Here is a 25,576-nt window from a genome sequence, read left to right as displayed (position 1 = left end):
CAGCAGATGTAGTGAAAATGTTACAAAATACTCTGGATGCCGTGTGGTGAGTCAAAGGGCTGGGCTACCAGAGAAATCTCCTGKAAGTGTGGAATTCTGGCTCTGCGGAGGTATGTGGCAGAACTGCTTCTGACTTTTATGAGGTCAACCCTTGGGTTGTAAAGGGACTCAAATAAATACCGTGCATAACTCTTTTCTTGTTCTAGTGACATTTCATGCAGGCATTTGGGTGCAGATATTGATTGTTTTGTTTCTTTTCAGAACTGTGAAAATAGTTGAATTTATCTGAGTCTGTGTAGTCTTTATAAGAGCAACTTCTGCAGCAGATGTCCCTGCTAGTCTTTGGAGACTTTGTAGGAAAGAGAGGCTCCTTAGAAAATCAAGATAGACATGGTATTTTGTTCCATCTGGAATCTGAGTGTGTTGCATCAAGGAAGTTTCAAGAGCTGCAGTTGCTATAGTGATGCTTGCAGTGATGTTTTCAGTACTTACATTCTTTGAACACATATAAAAAGTAAAGCTTAAGAAAATAGAAATTGTCAGCCTCAGATGCATTTAGCTTTAAATTATGTCTGGAGTGTAATCTTTTAAATGAATTTATGCATGTCAAGAAAACTGTATAAAATTAAAAGAATGTCTGCTCTGTTCTTCCTACTGCCAAGTGCAAGTTTTGGATTTTAGTAGACAAAATTCTTGTTTCGTTTAAGGTTCTGCTTATGCCAGTGTAGGATTAATGTTAGTGTGTGCTTCAGCAGAAGGTGATGGGGSTGTGTGTGCATAGATCCCATAGGATTCAATTGTTTGTAATGCTTTAAAAATGARCACTGCTGTGAGGAGCGTATGGCTGAGCTTGGATTAAAACACAGCAAGACATTGCATGTGGCTCTTCTTCCATTTCTTCTCCTGTTCCAGTGCAACTGGTCTTGGCTGGGGAGCCATTTCTCTGCTGAGAAGAAGCAGAGAGACCTCTCCAGTGTTTCTCTGCTTCTGTCATGACACTGGATTTGCCTCCAGTGCTGCCATTTGGCACTTGACCGGAAATTTACAATTTAAGTGAAGTGTAAATGGTTACATGTGTATGCTAAAAAGTTATGGAAGTGAGAAATGTGGATTAGTTCTGATGACTGGAAAAGCTCTGGCCAAATTGGGAGCACTGTGTTTGCCAGAAGTCCTCTGAGAGTTGCTTTACTGGGATTAAACAGGAGGTATTTTTAAGTAATCTTTAGTTCAGCTGTAAAATCTCTTGTGYATAATAAGCACCTTTTCTTTCTGCTGCAGTGGTTGTGGTGCCACTTGCCTCTACCCAGCATGCTTTCATTGAATCCTGCAGAAATGAGTATCCACGAGGTCTTTACTTCTCTGWCAAATTTGATTGGAAATRKCAAGTGAGCAGCATTTTATGATGGCAGGAAAGGACAGAGTCTGAATAAAATAACTTCTTCTGTCTTAGCATCTGGTGTCTCCGTTATAGAGCAGACATAGGGCTAAGAAAGGCACTGCTTTTTGTGTGGGAAGAAACAAACCCAGTGGGAGAAATCTCCCCTGCTGTCATTGTTATTGCAGCACGGTGCCCAGACGCTGATTGAATGTGTATCAGTGTGAGCTCCTGTGGGTCAGTGGGTGTGTTTGGCTGGCAGGCTCACCTGGGGTCACCAAGAGAATTTTTCCACAGTGGCTGCCTGTGCCAGTCACTTTACAGGAGTCCAGAGAGGTCTCTAGAATGTTCTTACCTTCCCTCCCTCAGATTCTGGAGTTACACGTGATCCCATAAAATGAGAGAACAAATTGGTTCTCCTGAATAGGAACTTCAGTAAGCACCTTGACATGAGAGTAAGCAGAATGGATTCTACCTATCTTATTTTAATATTTTTGATGCGTACTTGGATGAAAGCATAGGTTGGACCCTGTCTCACTTTATTAATAGTGAGAATAAAGACAATAGTGAAAAGGCTCAGGGCAAAACCAAAGTGTGGAGGCCAGGTCCCAGGCTGACGAATGCCAAAGTCACAATGGAGCCATGTATTGTCAGCTTAATGCATGTATTARTGTAGGGGTTTTGCTGATCTTTTTTAATGGTTTAAAAAAGAGGCACTGATTTCATTGTGGACTAACATTGTGGTAGAAATTTATTTGTGCACAGGCTTTGATAAAATTAGGTGAGAGTGACTGTGACTTGGCAGCTGCTCACAGGAACTGTGCTGTATGTATAGAGTGACCTAGAAAAGGTGTAGTACTGCTTCAGAGAGAAACTGGCATCTACTATCAAATGAATCAGGGAAGGAACAGGCAAGGAAATGAAAAGCAGATTGATAAAAGATCAGTGGGGGACTGAATATGGTGGGACTTTAAAAGTTAAGGTAGAAGTACAACGTGGTTAAGCATCAGGGGGAGAAAGAGCAAGAGAGAACCTTCCTGCTTGAGGGGTGCAGCAGGGAGGTGCAAGGGTACAGAATAAAGACCTCTGCAGTAGTGTAAAACTRCCTGGAACTTAAAATGTCTGGGACAGATTCTGCACTCACTAATTCACTAGCTTTGCAAGTCCAAGTACTACCATTATAATGATGATATTATACAAGTAAACTACTCGGTGTGTTCAGAGATTGCTGAATTTCATTATACTTACCTTGTCTGTGTTTTCAGTTACAAGTTAGTATTTTTTGCAAAGCTTGAGAATTGTCATGTCCTGTTAACTTTTTTCTATAATGCTGAAAATATTGTGAAACTTGATTTTGGTGTAGAGAAAAAAAAAAAACAATTATTTTTGTTTAGAACTTTATTTACATTTGCCCTTTACTTCCTCATTTGGCCTTGTATTGAACCAAGAGAGCTTCCACTGAAAGGAATGGTGTCTATCTGCTTGTTAGGTAGAGAAAGCTCAGACATTACTGAATTAAATTCCTCTTTTTTTGATCCGTGGAATGCTCCTTTTCCTCCGTAGCTGGTGGTTACTGGTGGTCACTAGTTTATTGTCAGATGGTAACAGTTGCACATTTCTTTTGTTGGACTGTCTTCATTTTCCTTTGCTATTACTCTACAAAGGTAGAGTCTGCATTTTTGTTTTCATTAATCCAGTCTGGATTTTTGTTTTTGTGTTTGGTGTTCTGTTCTCTTCACAGAGAAAAGATTTMTTTCTCTGCCAACATTTTATTCTTTTACTTTCAATTTAGTATTGATRCCTCTGTCATACATCCTTATGGTCCAGTGTTCTCAGAGAGCACTTGATGACATACTAATTAAGGGGGGGACAGGGGAAATCATTAATGAAGCTGAGCATGAGCTCCTTTTATGTTTCCTGATTGAGATCCAGCTGATTCTGTTGTCAGGTTATTCTTCACTTTAATTTYTGTTAGCATTTTCTGGTCCCTGAATAACACAGTGACTGGGTAACATTAAACCCCACATCAATCAAAGTATTTCCTGTTTTCTCATCCTCATTGTCCTCAATGACGTGCAACTGTGGTTTAGAAAAAAAACCAAGGTGTAATGGAAAATACAGCTTTTAAAAATAAAGAGGACAAAGGCAGTGTGGATGCGCTTGTGTTTAGACCTTCTTAGGCGTCTTTACTTGGATGAATGGATAGGGAGGCAGATTTCAAGAGATTTTATGCAAGAGTGAAAAAAGCTTGCAAACCTGAGAGGTTTACCTTTCAGTATTATGGGATAGAGACAGCAAGCAAGATTTGGAGAGTAACCATGTTGTAAACAAAGAAGCTGAGGATAAAACTRTGGTAAGCTGATTTTCTTTAACTACTCTGCCTCGTTCAAACAGAGCGTTTTAAAACTGTGAATGGCTGTTGTTTCATCTCATTTCCGACACAGGATGTTCAAAGACCTTTAAATCCCCAGAAGGTGAGGGAGAAAAGACGAACTAGAGAAGAAGTAAGTAGGAAGGAATAATCTATTTAATCTAAAAGCTTTCTGCAAAGCTGTGCTTTGAATAACTAGTGCATATTTATACTTCAATAGTTCTCTCTAGGCAGTCTGTTCTCTCTTGACTGGCTATGAAATTCTGACTTTGGCTTCCTCTTGTGAGATACAGAAGCCATATCAATAGCTAGATACTGTGATCAAGATGATTCTTTTTTTTCTCCCTGTACAGGAATCTCAGAATTGAACATAATTTCAAATTCCGTACGCTTAGGCCACCGTTAGTCAAAGTAAACCATATGCAGCAAAAAGAATGCCATGTCCATAGTTTGGATAGATACAGCTCTGCTCTGCTAGTGTTTTTTCTTTTACCAGCTGCCTGAGGAATGAAGTTAATTGGTTACTAGTCTTGGGTTTGCATCAGTGTATCTGAAAGGAGTGGTTTTACCAGACAAATAAATCACTACTGTAATTTCTGTCCATATTTGAATTTTAATCATAGTTAATCAATTTTGAAATTCCTTTATAGTTGTATCAAGTTAAAGTGAAGAAAATGGTGCTGCAGTTTTAGCAGAAAACTAAAGACACTTCTCTCTTTTTTTAGGCAATGCTGCTGTAAACACATAGCTGAGTTCTGCCGCTTTCCTGTTTGGTAGTAGCTCAGTCTCCAGTARGAACAATAATTCTTTCTCATAGCCTTAGGGAGGGAAAAGTATTTGGACATAACAAACTATTACAGGMCTATTTAATAACAAGGACAGTTTTTTTTATTGAGGGCTGTTGGAAGTTTCTATTTCACAATTTTTTTCTACACATGAACTGAAAAGATACTTGAAAACATTTTGAAGACAGACCTGTAACTTCCAAATTGTTCAGTTTTTTCTCTTTCCATGATTTTATTCAAGCATGTGTAAGATAATAAGGTCTCATGATAAGATGAATTTTGTCATTGGTTTAGCTTTTAGTGAGACTAGGASAGAAGACTGAAAAATCAAACCTTCACTGCATGGCATCCTTAGCTCTGAATGGCAGTGTTTAGTAAGTCTCCTTTTTTCATTTTGTCAGGTTTTACAGTAAATGTAGTTTATAACAAGATTTTCTAAAATCCCATGCAATTCATATTACRTAAGTTCCCTTTTTATGTATAATAAATAAAATAATGAGTTATTATCACATTATCCTGCTATACTCTTCTCTCTGGCAACAATGGAGTATTCTTGAAAGCATTTTCCAAGTAAGCTAGCTGTCTACAGYCTATGATAATCAGCTGTAATGGCACATAGGCAGCTGGTTTGCTAATCCTTTGATTGCAGTATTAGTTTGTCTCAGAGATTCTGAAAACCTGTCTGATCCTGTAAATGTATTTAGTGAATATCGTAGAATAAATTATGTCTTACCTTAAGACTCTAAAACCCATATTCACTTTATGAGTTTTGTATTTTCTGGTTTTTTCCCTTTTCTGGTAGCTATGTTTATGTTTAAAGGGGGAGAAAAAAAGACATGTCTGTCCTAAAACTGCTTAGCAAAACATTGAACTTCAATTCATTTAACACTGGAAGGATTTGCRTTTTAATCACCAGAAATTGTCCTTATCTGGCTTATCACCCTGTCAAGTAATTCAGGCTCAGATCAGGATCTCTTATTTATAGCGAGATTGAGAGTAAGTTTTCCTGTATACAAATATGTTATAAAGAATAGAAAGCCCACTCTGCAAGTACATATTGATGACTTAAAATATGCAGTATTCTGTATAACCATGCTTTTTTAATAAAGAAACATAACGTAAATAATGCATGTGCAAACATGAGTGTTTTTCAATGTTGCCCTTTAATTTTCATAAATTAGGGCCAGTTTGCTAGGAAATAAGTACATGAGTTAATAAACCTGATCTGAATGTATTGAAAGCTGCATTTTAAATGTTTACATTGCTTTCTAATGCTTCTAGTTCAAATAAAGAGAAAAACTTATCAGTTCATACAATTATAGGACTGTTATGGTTGGAAAAGACCTCAAAGATTAATGAGTCTAACAATTAACCCAGAACCTCCATGTTCACTACTAAACTATGTCCCCAGTCACAAGTGAAAATGTTCTCAGTACTGGCTAGCAAAGTGTTTGATCATAGTTTTGTTTCAAAGATACCAAATCAACTACGTGATACTTGTTCAATGTCCCTGTAATAAATTTACATAACACTTTGTAGTGTTGAGAGACTGAAGTCTTTCAAAAAAAGTAAAAACATAAAGGAAACTACCTCTTTACTGGTAAATTCTGCCATTGTGAGGCTTCTATGCTGTTGCAGTTTTTTTGGTTGTCATAATGAGATTGGCATTGTTCCTTCCTTACCACTCCCAAATGCCAAGATGAGGTTTGTGCTCATTTTCTGCCCTTTAAGTAGGTCTGAATCAGAAAAAGTGCAGACTCTCTTGAACTGAAATGCTGATCTTGTCTGTTCTGTGGCACAGAGCTGCAGTGTGTGTGGGGAAGCCCCCGCACTGTCTGGTTCTGTGCTCACCTCTGCAGGAGCTGCTTTGTGGGTTAGGCTGCCTTGTGGTCTGAAGAATCTGATCTTTTCTGTCACCACCGTTGTGTCTTGTGAGATGTTTTAACTGTGCTACCTGAGGTACAAAGATAAGGTGAGGAGTTCAGATGGTCTTCTGAGTGTAACTCTAGCCATCATCCTCAGGTATGCAATGCAAAGTGTTAAGCAAGTTGATTATGGTCTTTTCCTCAAGTGCCTGTTTTGGGAATGCCCTTTTGCATGTTTCCTGTCATTAGCATCAACAAAATCAATAAAAAACAATCTTCTTCTGTTTAAAGTATTTTTTTTTGTTTCCTTGTTCCCAGAAGTTTGTTTCCGTGGTGTGACGTACATTGCTTTAGTACATGAAACCAGTCCTTGAAATGAAAATGTTCAGTAACCTGGCCCTGTCTGCATGTATCAACCATGTTGGTTTTTAACTGTAAGTTTAGAAATCAGAAGTTAATAAAGAGCTTGTCTTGACTAGACAAGACCTGCCCTTCCACAAGGTTTGCTGTGTCTGGAGATCTTCTGGGCACATGCATCTTTCCCTCACACTTTTTAGGAACCGTGCCCAGAGACTGAGAGGTTCAGACCCCCTTGCCATCCCTTGGTCAACAGCTGCATCACCTGACAGGGATCCCAACTGCATCGCTTCACCACCATCCAGCAACATATTGTCACCTGCGGTGTTATAATATGCAGACCAGCCAGCCCAGTATAGATTCATTAGGCTCTCATCTGTAATCTGTCCTTAGGYCACGAATGTTTTCTGGGGTCAGAGACTCAACAATGATTTCTGGTTCAGATTCCCCTGCTCGTTGTGAGGTTCCTGGCTGCCCATCATCATCTGTTGGGCAAATGGATTTGGTTTTGTGTTTCCTTCTCTGTACAGGGGCAACTGCTGCTGGCTTAAGCTCACTGTCTGGTTTAGCTGCAGCCTGAGTGACTGAGGTGTCTGCTGACTTGTCCCCTGGCCCCTCTGGCTCTGTCTCCTGCCCTACAGCATTGAACAGTGTGCGATAAGCATTAGCCAGGGCACAGCATATTGCAGTGAGCTTCTTTTCCTTACAGTTCACATTGCAATTCTCTTTCAGATATTTCCCCACTTCAGCTGGGTTCTGAATTTTTTCAGGCAGGAAGTTAAAAATTATGGTTCAGAAAATTCTTTCTGTATTTGGCCTATATTCTCCCATATCCCACACCACTCAGACTTTTCCACACCTGAGTTAGGTGTCTGGGTAGCCCCTCTGTAAAACTCAGCCCTCATTCTAGACATGCTGCAGACCATATAGAGCATTCTTACCAGATAAAATACCAGTGAAAAGGCCTCTTTAACATCTAGGGGATGCACAACATTCTCAAAAGGTGATGTGTCAGATTTGAAAGGGAAAAAGTAGATGAAGGGCTGGGAAACATCATCCCCTACTTTTCCTCCAGCAGACTGGCTGTAGTTACTAATAAAACCCCAAAACAGGTTACTAAGACTAGGACGGAGAAACAACAGAGCATACAATTTTCAAAAGCTCCCAGTACCTCTCTTAAAGTTTTATAAATCATCACTACCACATCTATAAATGTAGCAACTCTATTGCTCTATTTATTGATTTGTGTCCCTGATCTGCCTGTGGATAGGCAAACAATCCTAGAGACTAGAATGACATTATTACTTCACACAGCATGGTGACTCTTAACTGTACCCTAATACCAAGCATTTAAAACGAGAATGCAATTATTATAATTTTTCTCTTCACTTTCTCAAGCCAAATGGGTGCCAAATTTGTCTAGGTTTGAGACAGTTGTTTCAGAGAGAAATGGTAAAGGATAAATGTTTCCTCAGAAGTGAAAAATTTGATAATTTTTCCCATCAATATGAAACAGATGTTTGGGCAAAAGTGAAAAGAAAAATAGTTTATTAGCAAAACAAGGTGTGTGCAGGACACAGAAAAAAATGGAGTAACTGTTGGACATTCAAAACTCCAGGAACGCATGCCACCTCCTCCCCTCACAGCTGCTCAGCACATGGTGAAGGGGAAGATGGCGCAGCTCTTGTCCTAGGGGAAAAAAAAAAAAAAAGAAAACAAAAGAAAAGAAAAGTCCACGTGGCCGCTCAGGCAACAGTGGGAACCTGGTGGTACTCTTCTCCTCACTGTGGATGAAACAGAGGGCTTGGTGTGCTTTTCTCTCTTGCCAGATTGGCTTCTCCAGAGTCCGGGATTGATAGAGTAGCACCCGCGGCTTTTCCCCGACAGCCGCTGGCTGATCGGCCCTTGCCTCCCAGTTCTCAGACCACAGCCCTGCCGAACTGCTCCAAAAGAAAATCACAGGAGTCACAGAAGGGATGGCACTCCSTGGAGCGTTGTTTGCCCAAGCTGACAAACCCGAGCTAGCTAAGCAGCAACAATACAACTCTCCTACACACAGCAAGCTCAGTTCTCACAGCGCCCAGCTGAGCTCCCAAAGCCCCCTGCAGGGTGGCAGCCCAGGCTTTGAACTGGCAGCCCTGCCTTCCCAGCTGCCCTTGCTCCTTCTTCTGGGTCGAATTTAAAAGCACAAGCACATTTTGGGAATACAAGCCAACGGAGTATAGGAACATAGGGTTGCCACAAAATCAACCCAAGACACATGTTGACCATGCTCTTGACTCAAGATAACAATGGTTTGTGGGGTGTTCTGTGGCATACTAATAAATGCCTTGAAGATAATGACTTGAGATGTTTTTGAACTTAAACATATGTTCTGTGAGGAATTCTGAGAAGGTGAGAGGCTTCATACTCTCATAAAGCATATCAGGGTCTAAGCTAGTTTCTGCCTTTTGCTGCTCTTGTAGTTTTCTTCAGGGTTTAAGATTTCAAAGCCAAATAGAATATGCTGCTGTCTGAGGGCAAAATATAATTGTGATTCTGGAGCTTTATTCCCTTGTAGCTTTAGGTTGAAGAATGTTTGCCAGTTTTTGAATGTTTCAGTATATTGTCAGTAGTGTAAGCTTCCCAAAAATGTTTATAGGAAGATTTTTTGTAATATGTTGTAAGAGGAAGACTGTATAGGTTCTAGCTTTCTCCAGATTTAAGCTTCTGAAACGTTCTTCAGGAAGTGTTTCAGTAATATCTGCACTAGAAATGGCATCCCTGCTAGGTAGAAAAGTGAGTACAATGGCATGTTTTAGGGGATTACCAAGTAGGAGAACTTTTTTCAAGGGAATGTAAAGCAGACTCTGAAATAAGCGAATTTGCTGTGGGAAGTCTGTTACATTTGAGTTTGGGGCATAAATACCACATCATTAGTTTGCTTTACTGTTGCTTTTGCTGCAGAGTTTCCTGTGTTATTCCATGCAAATACTTTACTTTGACAGCCCAGATAAACAAAAGCCAGACGTTCATACCCAGAAAAAAAATCCCTGAACTCCAGTCTAGGGCAAAGATAAAGAATTCAGGCTTTTTCAGTTCCATGAATATACACWGGCTGCTGGAAAAGATTATGTGTGACTAAGGCTGTGGTGATTTCTGTTCTGACATAATTGCTAAACAGTAACATGAACTTACTTATTTTTTCTTTGAATGGAGACATAGTTATTTAGGAAGTGAAAAAAATATAGAAAATAATTGGAAAAATGCTAGACTTGTTTAAATCCTGTAATTTAGTMATGCTTTCAGATTAAATGTAGGCTGGAATTTTTCCAGGGGGCCTTGAGAATTTGGACATCCAAAATCCTGTCAAGTYAGTGAAGGCCAGCAACTTTCTTCCCTGTGCTTTTCCAGAAATCTGGGCTTAAATTACCTTAGTGTGAGTTGGACTAATTCTTAAATAAACTGGAAGGWATACATTAAAGTTGGCTTGCAGAATACATTTTGTTGAAATTTTTTATTTTGTTCTACATTGTGAGTCTGTGAGTAGATTCTCTCTGAGCTGATTCAACTATGTGTAAAATCTGTTTGCTCATGGAGTAAAATAAGCAATCATTGCATCTTGAAAAAAGAAGATGGTGCAAACCAGTCAATGTGATTTGAAGCCATAGGGATGTTTTTTGCCATGTGAATCCTCAAGAAAATCAACTTCTTCAATTTTATTAATTTCATGGAAGCTCTGAGGTTATTTTAAAATAAGACAAGCATTTGGAGTTGAGGGTAATTTTTTTATGCTTTGTTCCCCACTAATGTGTTTAGATTAGATTCTCCCATAAGTGAGTGTTAAACATGTTCTGTGAATTGACACTTTTATGGTTTTTAATGGTYTAATCATGTTTTATGCTAATTTGCTCCTACTTTCAAGTATTTGAGCTTAACAGCTTTTTCAGAAGACTTTGGAAGTGCTTGAACCCTTGTGTTTCCCTGTAGAACATACTGACTGGATTTTATTATAATATGAAATGAGAAGTTTTTGAAAATGGCTCTAAGTTGAAGTCTGATGACAAAAATGAGTATTTTAAAGCTTTACAAAATGAATGCTAAAATGCCATGACATTTTACTATTTTAACAACACTGAGAAACCTGCTGCAGTCTCTTGCTACACGGCCTTTAACTGTTTCTTAAGTGCCAAGTTGTGCGATAAAATGTCATCAGTCCTGTGTAATCACTGAGCTAAGATATTGTTACAGGGTTTTTTTAACATACCAGAGAGGTTTTTTCACAGCTATCAGGTGATATGTTCAGGAATTTCATATTGATCAGGTTGATAACCTTTTCCCACTACCTTTTTTAATGTGTTTTTCTTTTGTTTTTTTAATTCTGTCTTGTTAAAAATAAATGGGAATTTAGCAGAGGGGGCAAAAGATGAAAGGAAGAAACCTGCTGAACTAGACAGACTTRTACAATAAAAACAAGTGTCCTAACTGAACACAGCTCTAAAACAATGTTAAGGAAAATGCTGAATTGCTGTGAGAGGTAGATTCTTTATCTTGTTTAGCTGGATACATTGTGGAGGAGATCTTGTAAGGTGCGGGAAGCTCTGATTAGTGGCTTCCAAATAAAGGTAGTCAGAGGTCAACTTGTTATGGTGGTAGTTGAGRCATCAGGACACTCGGGTTTAATTCTGCAGTTTGTCCTTCTCTGACCCTGGCTTAGTCAATGATGTATATCCTCATTACAGATTCAGCTCAAATCTGTTCCCATATCAGTTGAAAAATGCCTCATCTTTTTGATGTAAAGCAGTATTAACTGTTCAAATTCACCTGCAATCCTTGAATTTTGATCCAAAACACAGGTGTTGCTTGCTTTCTTGCCACCACATCTTGTTGGCATCTCTTACTACATGGATAAAATTTGCCATCTGTGGTGGTGTCTGCTTCAGGTGAGGTTTGCACAGCAATGTGGTGTGGTGGTCCTCAGAAACATTTAGAAAGTTGTAGAAATAAGGCAGTGACGYGGTTTATTGGCAGCAATCTGAGGTATTTTTTCATAAAGTCTGACAGCATTTGGGAACTACATAATTTGTCAGCTGCTAGCAATAAATCTCTGCCACCCTGGTTCTTTGCTGCCTGGCTTCTCTTGCTAAAGCTGGGTTCTTCTAAGGTAACACYTCCTTTGAGAGTAAATTTGGTAAGRGGAGAGCAAGKCCTTCAGTACAGAATTTGAATTGACTACTCACTTTTTGGCTCCTCTATACCTCTCTATTTACATTAATTCCATTAATGAAATTCCTGGGCTGAAGTATATAATACCCCCCCCGTTGTAAGGCTACAAGGGGGGTGTGTGTTGGTAGCCAGGTGCCAGCCAGGCTGTGCCAGAGGCCCAGAGGAGGCTGATACAGCTGACACATGATCTGACTCTGATGCACTGATTTAGTGCTAGCAGAGTGCTGCTTCTTCAGAATGAGCCTGGAACACCAAAATACCCCGGTAGGGTGGAAGAAAACTCAACAGGAAAAGGCTGGTGTCTCCATCGCTGCTGCTAGCCTTGATCAGCCTGCAACACTGTGTTAGAAAGTGAGCAAGGAAAGAAAACAGATTTCAAATTTACTTGCTGGCTTGAAGGCTAGATTGAGGAGAAGGGAAGACTGTATATCCATGTACAGAAAAAAAGACACTTGAGTTTTCTAGTCTAATGCTGTTTTGAGGGCAAAGGAGCTTGTAAAGAACATAAGTTATTTTGTCATCTGCATGTGCAGTTGATCACTTTAAAATGGGTATCAGTACTAGCATTCATTTTAGTTTTGGCACTAGTTCTCAATCAAAGCCTGGCTCTGTGTAATTGCCAGCATTTGAAACTGTGATGTTAGTCAGCAAAAGCAGACAAAACCAAAATAATTTTCATCAACGAAGGCTAAGGACATRCAGTACTGTGAACAGATTATTCCAGATTTTAACACTGAGTATAAACTGTCAAGGGTTTATTGTCAAAATAGATTTTACAGTATATCTTGAGATACATTTTATGTCCTTTAAAATAGTTAATGATTGTGATGGTTTTTGTTTTCCCCTTTTTTTTTTCCCCTTAGAAAGAAAGGAAAATACGTAGATTTACCACAGATGTGAATTTCTGAAGCATTTTTTTTTTCACTTTCTTGCCTCCCTCCTAGGAGTTCTGCTGTATTCTCTTGTGCAAATTTTCATTATTTCATCTTCATGTCTTTAAAATATTAGTCCACTGGTTGCATTTTGGAGCCCATCTGAGGGACTGACATGGAAGTTTTCTGTAAGCCAACAGGCCATGCAGCCTGCCCAACCAAACATTCCCTGGCTTTGTGTTGCACTGTGCTGCTCCTGATCTCTTGCTCAGAAAGTCTCCAGACTATTTTGGGTTGCTTTAGACCTTAGTGCCCTCATGCCAAATCCTTAGGCAGACAATTTATTTGTTTTTTCTGACCAGTCAGTTCAGAATCCTGGTGTGCAGTTGGTCAAACATGTTACAAAGCAGAATATTGGAAGTGTAAATTCACGGAACATTACCAGCAGTTTAGCATTTTTTCCTCCCAGTCTAAGTTGGTATTAAGGGTGGTCTGTCTGGAGAAGCATGACTTCCTTCAAAAAACATGTGCTTATGATATATTTTAATATAAGTGGACACACGTTTAGAAATATTTGTGATTCAAGCCTCTGAGGAGAAAAAGATTTTTAAAAAAGCAGCATTAAGAGTTTTTGATAAGTGATGATTTTAAGATTCTGTTTCTCTGTACATCACACCAGAATTCAGCTATCACTATTTGAGAAGATACATTCAGAGAAGCCTCCTGATGTACATCTTCCTTACAACAGTTTGCATTATGAAAACACACTATCTCAAAACCCTGCCTCGAGGGCAATGATGTTTCCCCATATTGTGTAAATAAAAGAACTCCACAGAAAGCTGACAGGGCCAAAATAAAACAGGTTTTGCATCTATGGTTGTTYTGATGAAAATCTCAGTAATTGAAAGGACAAGTTACAGAAAAAACGCCAGTCTTTGAAAACAAATCTGTTGCAGCCTAGTGAGATACTCAGTTGAATGTGTGGTGGCCTGTATTTAAAGAAATACCATTACAGGCAAACAAAAGTTTGGAAAACTTTTTCTTTTTTTCACCTTTTTTTTCAAGTCTTCACCTATATGAACTTGAAGGCAGTTGGTGTAAATACRAACAAGGTTCCCCTGTGTGTGGTCTGTGATGCCAGCAGGTCTGTTCTTGTAGATTGTGTGCAGGTTTGTCTTCAGACTGTTATCTCAAATTCTTTTATTTGTGACTGTTGAGTCACAAAATGTTTTGCCTGCATTAATCATAAAGTGGCAAATGTTTTATTTATTTATTTATTTATCTTTAATCCCAACAATTAGAGCATGGAGTAGCATTTGAGTAAGGGTTGAGTCTTTTATTTCTTTCTTTCCTCTTYGCTTTGCACTTGATGTGAATTCTATGTACTGCATTGAATGGATGCAAGGTCAGGAAGCATCAGTTAAGTACTAATGGAACTGACTTCCGATGCTATTAGTGAAAACATGACTCATGTTCTAAGGATTTTCTGTTGGATTCCTGTAACTTTTGGTATTTCTCTTTCATTGTTTTCAGTAGTTGTTTTCCTAGAACACACTGTGACCGTGAAAGAATTGCTGTATTAAAAACAATAGGGACATGCTCGTTTAAACTCATCCTGGTATGGATGAATTGCGTATTAGTCGCATACAGCATTTCTGACATAGTAGATGCACTGGTAAATTCCTTTTGATCTTTGCTAAAATATCTTCAGTGGGAAAAAAAAGCAAAAATATCTTCAGTGGGGGAAGAAGCGCAAATATTCGAATAGTCTCTCGGTGTTTTTGTAGTGAACAGACAGAACTCACTTATCAGTGTGAATCAGTTCTTTGTTTCTAAACAGCTGGAAATAGCAGCATGATTACAGGGAGAAAATACTGAAAACATCTAKATAGCATTTTTTTCTTAGCATTCAGGGTTTTTTTTTTGCTGACGGTAGAACTATTAATTCTAAGATGGTAAATCACATAAAAATGTCAGCCATGTGCCAAAAGGAAATTACTGAAGCCCTGATCCTCTTTCTTGAGGCTGCAGAGCAGTATGGGGATGAACTCCATGCCTCCAGAGTGCTGCAACAGTAAGCACGAGCCACAGGATGGACTTGGGAAAGCAGGGATTATTCCCAGTTCCTTTGTGATTTCAGGGAAGTAAGTTAATGTAGTCTGTTCATCCTCCTCTTGGAATATGACAATAAGTTTTCACAATCTGATTTAAGTCTGTTACAGTTGCCTGTGGTGATCAGGCTCACTGGGGAGGGCAGCCAAGCAGGAAGGCTGAGAACATTTACTGTTTCTTAGATGACTGTTTGGAGCACCCATATTCAATTCCATTGCCACTCATATTCATTTCTGAAACTGGATATAAAAGCGTTTTTTTTGTATAGAGATGTAAAATGGGCTGGAGAGCAACAGAACTGATTTTGAGGTTTGAGTTTTTTTCTGGTTTATGATCGGTAATTGAAGAGCTTGCCATGCTCTTGGTGGTTTTTCCCTTGATAGAACTTCTGGGAATGGTGCCTTCCCCTCTTGCCTTTGTTASAAATCTGTRCAGGATGAGAGAACAGATGCTTGAKTTYATTTCATTATTTCTGTTGAATTCTCTTGATGTAGTTTGTCTGGTTCACAAATACAAGAGGAATGAAAAATTGACATTTAATTATAAATCCTTTGTAATTTGTTAAGTTTTACTTTTTGTGCTCTTCAGAGTCAGTCTATCTGTTGCTTCTACAGTTGTCTGAAGTAGCAAATTTTTGAGTGGTGTATGACATTTAGGCATTCAGTTGTCATTTACTTGTTTCAAAATTTCTTATTATCTCTCATTAAAGGGTTAATTAGAAAAGACCTAAATGTGTAATGATATCTATGTGATGAACAGAGTTTACTCTGAAATTTGCCTTATAAAAGTAAATTTGAGGTTTTGGAGGATGACTTCAGCACACAACAGATGCTGCCACTTAGTTTGGTGCTAGGTCTTGGTTGTGTTTGTATGCTGGGACATTTCATGCCTGGGCAGAAACACTTCATAGCTTCACAGATCTGTGAATGGCTTCTGCATTTTGCTGATTTTGCTGGTTCATCTTGGGTCCGTGAAATCTGTAAGGAAAGGAGCAGTGTACAGCRCACTGCTCATGGGTCTGTAATATCTGGTGAGCACACGTGTGTGCAGGGACTTGGYCCTTCATGTTTCTAGCAGGTAGCAGATGAACTGGATGTAGCAAATAGAGCAGTTTGGGAACCTCAGTCTTCACAGAATAAGTTATTTGTTTTAATTGCTCTTCTTGTTTAATGAAGATCTTAACATTAAGGCGTTTCCTTGCATTTGGAACTATTTGAACGGAAGACAAACAGGACAATCCAGTAGTTCTTGTCTTACCCTACCATYTCGCCTGCCTCAGAGACAGAAAAGATTAAGTAGTTTAGCTGAGGAAGTTTTTCTGTCTGGTTGCTGCACACTGAGTACTTGGAGACATGTAAGAATTGCAGAATGGTTGAGGATGAGAGGGACCTCTGAAGGTCATCTTGTCCACCCGCTTGCTCATGCAGGGTGACCTAGAGCCAGCTGCCTGGGACCATATCCACAGGGTTTTCAACTCTCTCCAAGGATGGTGTAGTAGCTCTGGTATTGTTTCCAGCTAAGCTGCTAYGAGAGTGTTGGTGGCTGCCCTCAAACATTGCAGGTGCACAGCTCCCAAGGGACAGGAAGATGAGTTTCAGCTCTGAATGCACCTTGCATACCTGTTGGCTGCCATGATGACTAAAAGCTGACAAAAAAAAGTCATCCATGTGTAAATCTGAATGAGCAATGGTATTTTACCTTGAAGAATAAGATTTCTATGGAAATCAACTTTTAAAGAGGYACTCTAGCACTTTTGTGAGGTTTGTGTGATAGTATTTTGTAGAACTTCTTTTGGGCTAGGTGTAAGGCATACAGCATACTCATCTAGGCGAGAGGCTGCTTTCAAGACCTGACCTAGAAGTAGTCCAGTGTTAAGTTTTTAAACCTGCTTAGTTTCCACTGCCTGGGAGAAGGAAATCCCGGAGCAGGAATGTACCCAAGTCATGCATAGTAACTGAAGCAACTCCTCTATTCTGCTGTATTTCAAGACGGTTCCTGTACATCTGAATGCCCTACCCAATTTTCTTCGGCATTACAGCTTCAACAATGAACATACAGAGGCCATAGAGAAAAATGAAGTAGCTTTTGTTCCATGTCCCCTGTTCTCCAGACGTTCCRTGCCATCAGGGAAGGGGCAAGGGTTAGCAGAGTATTGCAGTGGGTACTGCTCCCACAGGGGCTGTGCTTCTCCAAGTTATAATCGAAGCAGGAATGTGCAGTGATCAGCATGAAAACTGTAGTTGTTGGATGAATAACCTTTATTTTTTGTTGGAAAAGCTTTCCACTGAGATAATCTGATGTTAAATTGTGTTGARTTAACTTGTATTTTTATTACTTTGCAAGAGAACTGATAAAAATAGACACTCAGGTTGCTCACTCTGTGTGTTGTACTTTCTCATGCTTGTCCCATCCTCCCCTCTGCCAGTATTCCTATAGGGCAAAACAGTCTTTTAAAATCAAAAGCATTTTGTAGTTTCTTTTATTTTCTGTAGTACATGTATGGTTGGACAGCATCTAGCATGACAGTTAACAGCTTTTCTTTTTTGTACATATCTTCTCAAATTCTTACTTCTCAATCTTGATCCTAAGAGTTTTATAGAAAGATTAAGAGACCTGAAATGTAAGCAGTTAAAGCAGTCTCTGGAGCACAAACATGATACATGTAATTTTTTTTCTGAGTCCAAGGCAAACCCAAAAGGTTTGGTTTGTTTTGGTCTTTTTTCTTCTTCCATTAGTTCATAGATTAAAATGTTGGGTTTTTTTCTAACGTATTGAGGTATTATTAAAGAGGAGTTCTCTGGATTTACTTTTTTTTTTTAATAAGGAAACCAGATTTGTGTGGCTGTTTCATAAATGCTATTACTTTAAATTAATTTTTCACAATGAAAGCAAGTTATGAAAGGGCTTATCTTGCAGCAATTTGAGCATTTTGTAAACAGCCTGATCTTGGCYGCTTGTAGCCCCACTCAGCTATCATTTGCAACAGGTTTTAAAACCTTTTTACTGTACCTTGGAGCAGATAGGTCCTATTTCAGAATAAGGCTGTATAMTTCTGTCCCATTCTGTTTGAAAACTGTAGTTCTGCAATAGTTTTTTCTTCTTGGAATTTTCAAAAGGTTAGTCAGAGCCAGTTCCCTTATGGCAGAGGTCCTGTCCTTTCAGACGTTGTTTCTTGGCCAGTGCCGTGTCATGGAGCAGAGAATGCAGGACAGATGCTTCACGCCTGGCATACTCAGCTGTTCTGAGAATAAAACTACAGCGTGCAACTGGCAAGTTCTGCTGGAGGCAGCATGTGCTGGCTGTTAATGTGACCTTTTTGCACTCAGTAACTCGACTAACTCGGCTCACAGAGATTTAAGAAAAAAAAATTGGATAKGAAATTTAAGCAACTGACTTTCTGAATATCGAGTAAGTCACTGCTTCATAGTAAATTATTTATCATTGCAAAACTGATGTTGCAGGTGTAAAGTGTTAATAGTGAACTGACCAGAGTTTGAAGAGGTGGGTGAGCAGTGTGGACTGCCAGCCCGGTTCTCAGAGTGAGTGGAGCTGTAAGTGATTGAATTATACTGGCTTAAGAAGTTCCTGTCTCCTCAGCTGAGAATTTTACCCCCACTGAGCCAACACACAGCTCAACTGATCACACACGCCCCACCAGACCAATAGAAAAATGAGCTAAGTTGTGCTATTTTAGTTACTGCTGCCACAGAGTAAACTGATGTCTCAGTTTGAAAGACAGGTATTTGCCAATGAAGGCAGGGACCCCCCTTGGAGTGGTGGATATGACTCCCGAATTATTACAGCTTTGAAAATCAGGGGCTTTCAAGCAAGAATATGGGTAAAAGGGAATAACAGTTTTTACTAATATGTATAACAAGGTAAAACAAGTAMCAACAACGATAGCAACAACCAACCCAGYCMCAAACCCAKTGACAGCCTCACACAGAGATACACACACCCTCCCCTTTGGTGCAGTTCCAGTCCCAGCCAGCAGGGGCGCTGTTGGCTCCCGGCCGGGCAGGGCGGGTGCGATGATTCCCCGGTGGCTGCAGGGGGCGCTGTGGGCGGGTCCCGGCTGGTTCAGATCTCACGCGTGGCCAATGGCGGATACAAACCGGCAGAGGTGGATGGAGAAAAAGTTCCTCTGCAAACTCACAGAGGAAAATGATGATCCCGATACTCCCTCTGGACAGCAAGAAACCTCAGAACGGTCAGATGGGCAAAAAGACGAGCAGAATCCCGCAACTGCAGATGGGATGCAGCAGAACTCAACCACTGCAGCTGGAATCTCAGGGGTCCCTGGCAAGGCACAGGGGCAGAAGATCACAGTGCAGCAAACAGGAACCAATGACCGGAGACGCTGGGTTCTGCAGCAGCAGGTCCACGGTCCTCCCCCGAGTCAAGCAAGGCAGGAAGTGAAGCTACCCCCTGCCCCTCCCCCCCCCAACACACATACATCCTCTCCGACCCCCAAAACTCCCGCAAGAACTTCCCTCTCTCCAAAGAGAGGAAAAAAATACTTCCAAGCAGGAGAAGTGTCCAGGGAGACCCTTTGGGTGGGGTGTAGGTTCTTTTGTCTTCCCCAATCATCCAGCCATCAAAAGGATGACCTGGCAATCAGTGTATCCCAACAACAAAATGGGAAAGAAAAATTCCCCAAGAAAGGAAACAAAAGGAGAAACCTTAACCCACAACAACTGGGAAACACTGACAGAATGCTGGCTTGAGGAGTGCAGCAATTTATGGTTCTCTCAGCGTAAAAGAATTACAAATTTTAACTCCTTAATGAATAGTAACAGCCTTAAAAGTGAGACGCATTAATCCAAGTCTCTTGGTTTTTCTTTTTATGACTCGTTCACTTGTTCTGGTGACACAGTGAAACAGTGTTTTTGCAGTAAGTCTGCCTTTCTGAAACATGGCTTCTTTGGGGCSAGTGCTGAAGAATGATCAAATAAATAAATCATCTGTGAAGAGATAGTTTTATACAGTACCTTTAATAATTTACAGTTACATATGCTGTAATTTAATTTTAAGTTCAAAATCTGCTTTTCCCAAAAGACCAATCTACTTCATCTTGCATCTTTTTGCTGCCAAAGCTTTGATGGGAGTTAAAGAACTGGATGAAATCCATGAAAGTTGTTGAAATATGTAGTACAAATTCTTACTGTGATTGGATGTTTGCAGAGCTGTACTTCTGAATAATATTTAAGTGCCTTGTAGTTACACATCAAGCTTTTCATGCATTTTATAAAATCAGTAAAGGAAGAATGAAAATATTCTAAATATAGTCACTGCAAATGTTGGATTTATTTATCTTGAACTTGATGCCTTTCTGAAGAATTTATTGTTTGAATGCTTTTACTTTTCCTAAAGAAAATATGACAGGCAGTTAAAACATATGAGTTAAGTTACTACATTTTTGGAGTTTGTTGATGAAATAATTGTATAAAAATTAGTATACTTTCTGTGGGTGGGTTTGGTTTAGTCTTAATTWAAAAAAAMMCACAAATTTTTTTTCAGGTGRTAGGGAGTATTTGTTTTTGAAATCTTTTTGTACGTTTTGTGATGTTCCTACTGCACATTTTACAGGGACACTTTACATGCTACATTACTCCTGTTTACAGGCAGTGTTTCACAGAGCTGCTGGTCRATTGTATGGGCTTTACTCTGTTGTKAGTATTGTTGTGGYTGGTCGTTAGTGAAGTTGTKTGAAAGAGCCCATACTGATCAGCTGCTGAGCAAAAAGCAGTAAGTATCAGTGCAAAGGGTGAGTAACATGGAGAAAAAGGAAATAGGTCAAYAGCAGAGAGTGAAAAAAACCTCCTAATTTAGTAAACACTGGTTTGAATGGCAGTGTGTAAAAAAATCATCTTGGTTTTAGATCAAGTATCGCATGAGGTCATTGGAGAAAACAGCAAACAGTCGGTTAACTCAGGCTCAAGGACAAGCAATGCAGGTGATGGCAGACTATGCAATGAATTTTTTATTCTGCACCTTTGAACTTCATTGACACGTGCATCTTGTGCTATCTGCTGCGGGTTTTTTGCCTTATGTGTGAAAGAAACCTCAGGATAGACCTAATTTTTATTTCTGACTGTGGGAGCACAGTCTAAAGAACATATACCTCTAATTCAGGGTGGTTTGAATGTATCTTTTCAGATGACTTTAGTAATCTTTTTGTTTAARTTAATATTTTATGCACAGAATCACTGACAAAAATTATTTTTCTTTCTTTGGCTAAAGCTACACAGAGTGAGGAGCGGTTGTGTGCATTTAAAGACCCGTATCAGCAGGACCATGGAATCAGTGAGAGCCGAATCTCCCAGGAGAATGGCACMATTTTGTGCATGAAAGGTAGTACCTGCTATGGACTTTGGGAAAAAACACGAGAAGGAGACATACATCTTGTAAAACAAGGTATGTACAGTTCAGTTTGAATGCAGTAGTTTTGCTACTTATTTCTTTTTTTTGGGGATCTAGCCAGCTGATACAAAGCTGCACAGCTGCAAAACAAGACTTCTTGCACATTATACAAATGCATCATTTTAAACTTCCCCTTTAGCAGTTTTGAACATGAGCAGAAAGTTTGTTTGAAATGAATGACTTCTAAAAGAGCCAAAGACATCAATGCACAGTTGAAAGAAAAAGCATTTAAATTCCTTTTTACTTAGGATGTCCACAGGAAGATGGCTTTCTTGAATTTCAGTTTGTATATTGATGTAATGATAAATTTAACAGTAAGTGTCTTATTAAATAAAAAGTGTATATTCATATGGATTGGATGTTTGTTTACAAAGGAAATCACAGCTATAGTTCACAACTCTCACATGTCAGTACTGTAATTCAGTGCTSTTCTGTGGGGGCAGTGAAGGCAAGGAGGGGTGAAAGGCCTTGCAGTTGCTGGAGACACATTTCAATTACTGCTCTCAGGGATTCTGCTCTATTTTACTTGGATGCAAGTTAATGTTGTATAAGGCTGAATGAAAATGCAGCTGGTATTTACAAACAGCCTTACACTGCGGTTGTAGCTCATGATTCATGTTTGATCTGGCAATCTGCTGAAGAGAGCAGTCTGACTGCTCACCTCTGCCCCATTGCTGCCTCTTTCCCTTCCACATGTTTGAGGATAAATGACATTTAACTGCTGWTGACTCTACTTGGGAAGGAACAGTTGCTGCAGGGACAAATGGCCTGGTGTTAACCAGGAAATAAGTTGTGGTCCTGTAGAGAAGTCTGGTGATGYTGACAATGAGGAAGGGCAGAATTTTGAAAATTATGCAAGAAGCACCAAGTTGTAGATGCAGTCTTGTGGCCTAAGGAAGGAACTTGATCACAATTGATCTAAACTGTGGTTTGGGGGGTGGTGATACAGTCGGTGGTATCAGAGAAACAAGGAATGGCATAATTCTACTTAGAAGGCTCAAGAATTCAGGTTTTATCATATTAAGATAACATCTGGACACCTCTCATGTTGGCCTTCATCCCTGCCCATGTTTTGTTCTCCTTGGCCATGGGGAGTTCTAAAATAAATTCTGTAGGTTTTGGTTTAMAAGGTAGTAGTAAAGTCAGACAAGCAAATTATGATAACTGTTTTCACCCCACTCTGTAATGTTTATTTAGGTAATGTTTGGMTTTCTATAGGTGTGTTTATCCAGTCAGTAGAACTAATTTTATGCTTACTTTGAAAAAAAAAAATTCTGTAATTTGCCTCTTTTTACAGGTTGCTGGTCTCACATAGGAGACCCACAGGAGTGTCACTTTGAAGAGTGTATTGTTACAACCACCCCTTCCTTGATTCAGAATGGAACATACCGCTTCTGCTGCTGTAGTACAGACTTGTGTAATGTCAACTTCACTGAAAACTTCCCACCTCCTGACCCGACTGATACAACACCTTACAGTGAGTCAGATATTTCTGTCTCTGGCATTTTATGGTGTAAAGATTTTAGGGAAAGATCCTTCTTTTGTGGTACTGTTTAATGTGAAACCTATGACCTTTCTATTTTATGTCATCAAGATGGCAACCAGATCAGGGCTTTCCCTTATGAAGTTGGTCACACTTGTATTCCACAGCGCTCCACAAAGAATGAGCATTGTATGGGCAACAGCTGAATGCAGATTATCTTTTCCAAAATGGTCTCTAATCTTGTGTGTTTTGATTTTGGATGCCCAACATCATAAGCCAGTGGAAGCATTCCAAAGTATTCATGACTTCTGTTGAAAACAGGGCAGTGGTTTCATTAACACTACGGTACCTTTGGAGAGCCTGGCCTGCCTGTTCAGTCATGAATCACAGGTAGTTTGGAGTGGTAGAACTGGTCTTGTATCAGACTGTGAGATTCTCTCCAAAAGTTTCTGAAATCTGACTTCTTTCTTCTGCATGTCTCTGGTAAGGGTTAACTTTGAMATAATGTTCAAAGAATACTAGTTTGAGCGATRTAGTTTTCTGTTATTTRTTATAAAATCACCCTAACATACAGATCCAAATCAAGGGATCAGACCCCTTAACCTGCTAGGACAGAAGCAAGATCATAACTAGCAGGCACAGTATTATGCTGTGATCCAAAAGTTAAGAAACTGTAAAGAAGCTGAGTTAGTTGCCTAATTTAAACATTTGGATAGCCTTTTCTAAATAGGAATTGTGAAAGGGAAGTKGAATAAAGTTAGGTATGTAAATGGAAGCACAACTGTTCTCTATGTCAAGTGTTCTTTATCAGTGGGAAGTATTTTTTGAAATGAAGATGTCTAATTGCAAATGTAGAATTCTACACTTGCAAATGTAGAATGCAAAAAATAGTTTGTGCTTAGGAATGATAGTATTTATGAATTAACRTCAATGTGAAGATACTTTTGTCACTGGTGCTTTCAAAAATGGCTGTAGGGGCTGGTGTTTGTGAAGAAGTTTGATCAAAATGGGCGTTTGGCATGCTAAAAAACAGCAATCTTTAACTTGGAAAGTGCCTACAATATGAATGGGTAAAAAAAGTTGGTAAGACATGGTGCCTTTCAGTTGGCAGTACTATTTGTAGAACCAGTGAATATTCACCATTGGAAATCAGTGTCTCAGCACTGCACACTGCAGAACAGACTGTGCTTGACTTTGGTCAGAGTCATTAGATTGGGCTTCCCAAATGTGACTGGAGTTAGTGTTGCACAGAGAAATTAGGAGGAAAACAGGAGAAAAAAGATTATCCTTGTCTGTCTCTGTCCCCCCAAAATAGGAAGACCAGGTGCTTGCAAAATGACTCGTACTTTTCTTTTCCAAGGATAAAAGTTGCAAGCCAAATTAATCCAGTTGTTGAGCAATAAGATTCTCAAATAATTTTAAATTTTTAATACTGAAAGATCTTGAGTTGCAAAGTGGGGGGGGGGGGCAATTAAATCTGCAACACAGTCCTTAATTCACCCAGCTATAATTGAATGCTGTAGCATATATTTCTACTGACTCAAACTGCTTTGTGTTATTGTGTCACCTTCCATTTTCATAACAGGCAAATCTAGCTTTTAGGCACAAGCACAAGCAAAGTAGGTTGCTCCCGAGCACAGTTGTCTGTCTGCTTTGACGGGGTTAAGAGATGGAGATGGGCCATTCCAGCAGCAAGGATGGCCTCATTTGCCATTTCAGTGTTTTATTTGTAAAGCTCTACCACTGCTGCATCTGACAGAGATGGGGCTGCTCCTGTCTGGATATACCCAGCACACTGGTAGCACTGTGGGGGTGTAGGATACTCGAGGAAGCTGCAAGGGTGAAAAAGTAGRGAAACTCTAGCATGCAGACCCATGCAATGTTACTGACCCCCATTCCAAGTGGTGCAGTGTTCATGGTCTCTCAATTCCTTGCAGAACCCATTTTGGTGCTGCAAGATTATATTTTGGCACCTCAATATTAAGTACAGAATTCTTGCTTCAACAAAGTTGAGTTTTTATAGAATTGTTGGGAAGTTTTGTATTACTAGGTACCTTTCTTGGGCACCCTTCTAGCCTTTCTATTATAGCTTCAGATTGCTGTAAGGACATTAGCAAGGTTAGCAGCATGGGCTGTGGCAATCTGTGTTACCATAACTTTTAGATTATTAAATTGAACAGGTCRCAGTCACATGGGAAATCTTTTGCAGAAGGTTATTTCACTATATCCTGTGAACTGTAAGAGCACTATGTTTCATCTATATATTTGATAAATAGTTCTTGAATGGCCCAAAGTAAGGTATGTGGCCTTTGAGAATTGTACTTAAAATACTGAATATTTCAAATTGGTGTACAATTATGTAAAGCCTGATGACTTTAGTCAACAGTTAAATAAGTATTTGTAAATTATTTCCTTCTCATTTCCAGTCAAATCATATGGAATTAAACAGTTCCTGGAATGACAAGTAGAAATTCAGCTATAGTTTAGAAATTAATGGAACCTGAAGACTTTGCTGATGACCCTAATCAATTTAAAGCTTAATTTTTAGGGAAAATGGCAGTTTTTCTTCTAAAGATGTTTCCTTGCAGCTATATGAAGGATCTGTGGAAACAGCAGAATACTGTTAGGCCCTTGAGCTAAAATAATCCAGAAAAATAGTGCAGGAAGTAAAACAATTACTTTTACACAATCTTTTGGTACAATCTATGATACTTAACAGTGGTGTGTT

The 25,576-nt window shown here is 39.4% G+C and overlaps 1 protein-coding gene across 2 annotated transcripts in view; it reads left to right on the top strand.

Moving 5' to 3' along the window:
• BMPR2 (bone morphogenetic protein receptor type 2) overlaps window positions 1-25,576 on the top strand; it is a 111,481-nt gene that overhangs the window by 34,884 nt on the left and 51,021 nt on the right. For both annotated transcript variants that reach the window (XM_057375744.1, XM_057375746.1), the window contains exons 2-3: window positions 21,186-21,359; window positions 22,663-22,842. In XM_057375744.1, the coding sequence (XP_057231727.1) occupies window positions 21,186-21,359; window positions 22,663-22,842 (354 nt within the window). The remainder of the gene's footprint in view (window positions 1-21,185; window positions 21,360-22,662; window positions 22,843-25,576) is intronic.

Source organism: Malurus melanocephalus, unplaced genomic scaffold (assembly GCF_030028575.1).
Source record: "Malurus melanocephalus ecotype Western Australia unplaced genomic scaffold, MMel_1.1 scaffold_257, whole genome shotgun sequence".
Lineage (NCBI taxonomy): Eukaryota > Metazoa > Chordata > Aves > Passeriformes > Maluridae > Malurus > Malurus melanocephalus.
Note: the sequence above shows the minus strand (reverse complement) of the source record. Positions and strands in the feature narration are given on the sequence as shown.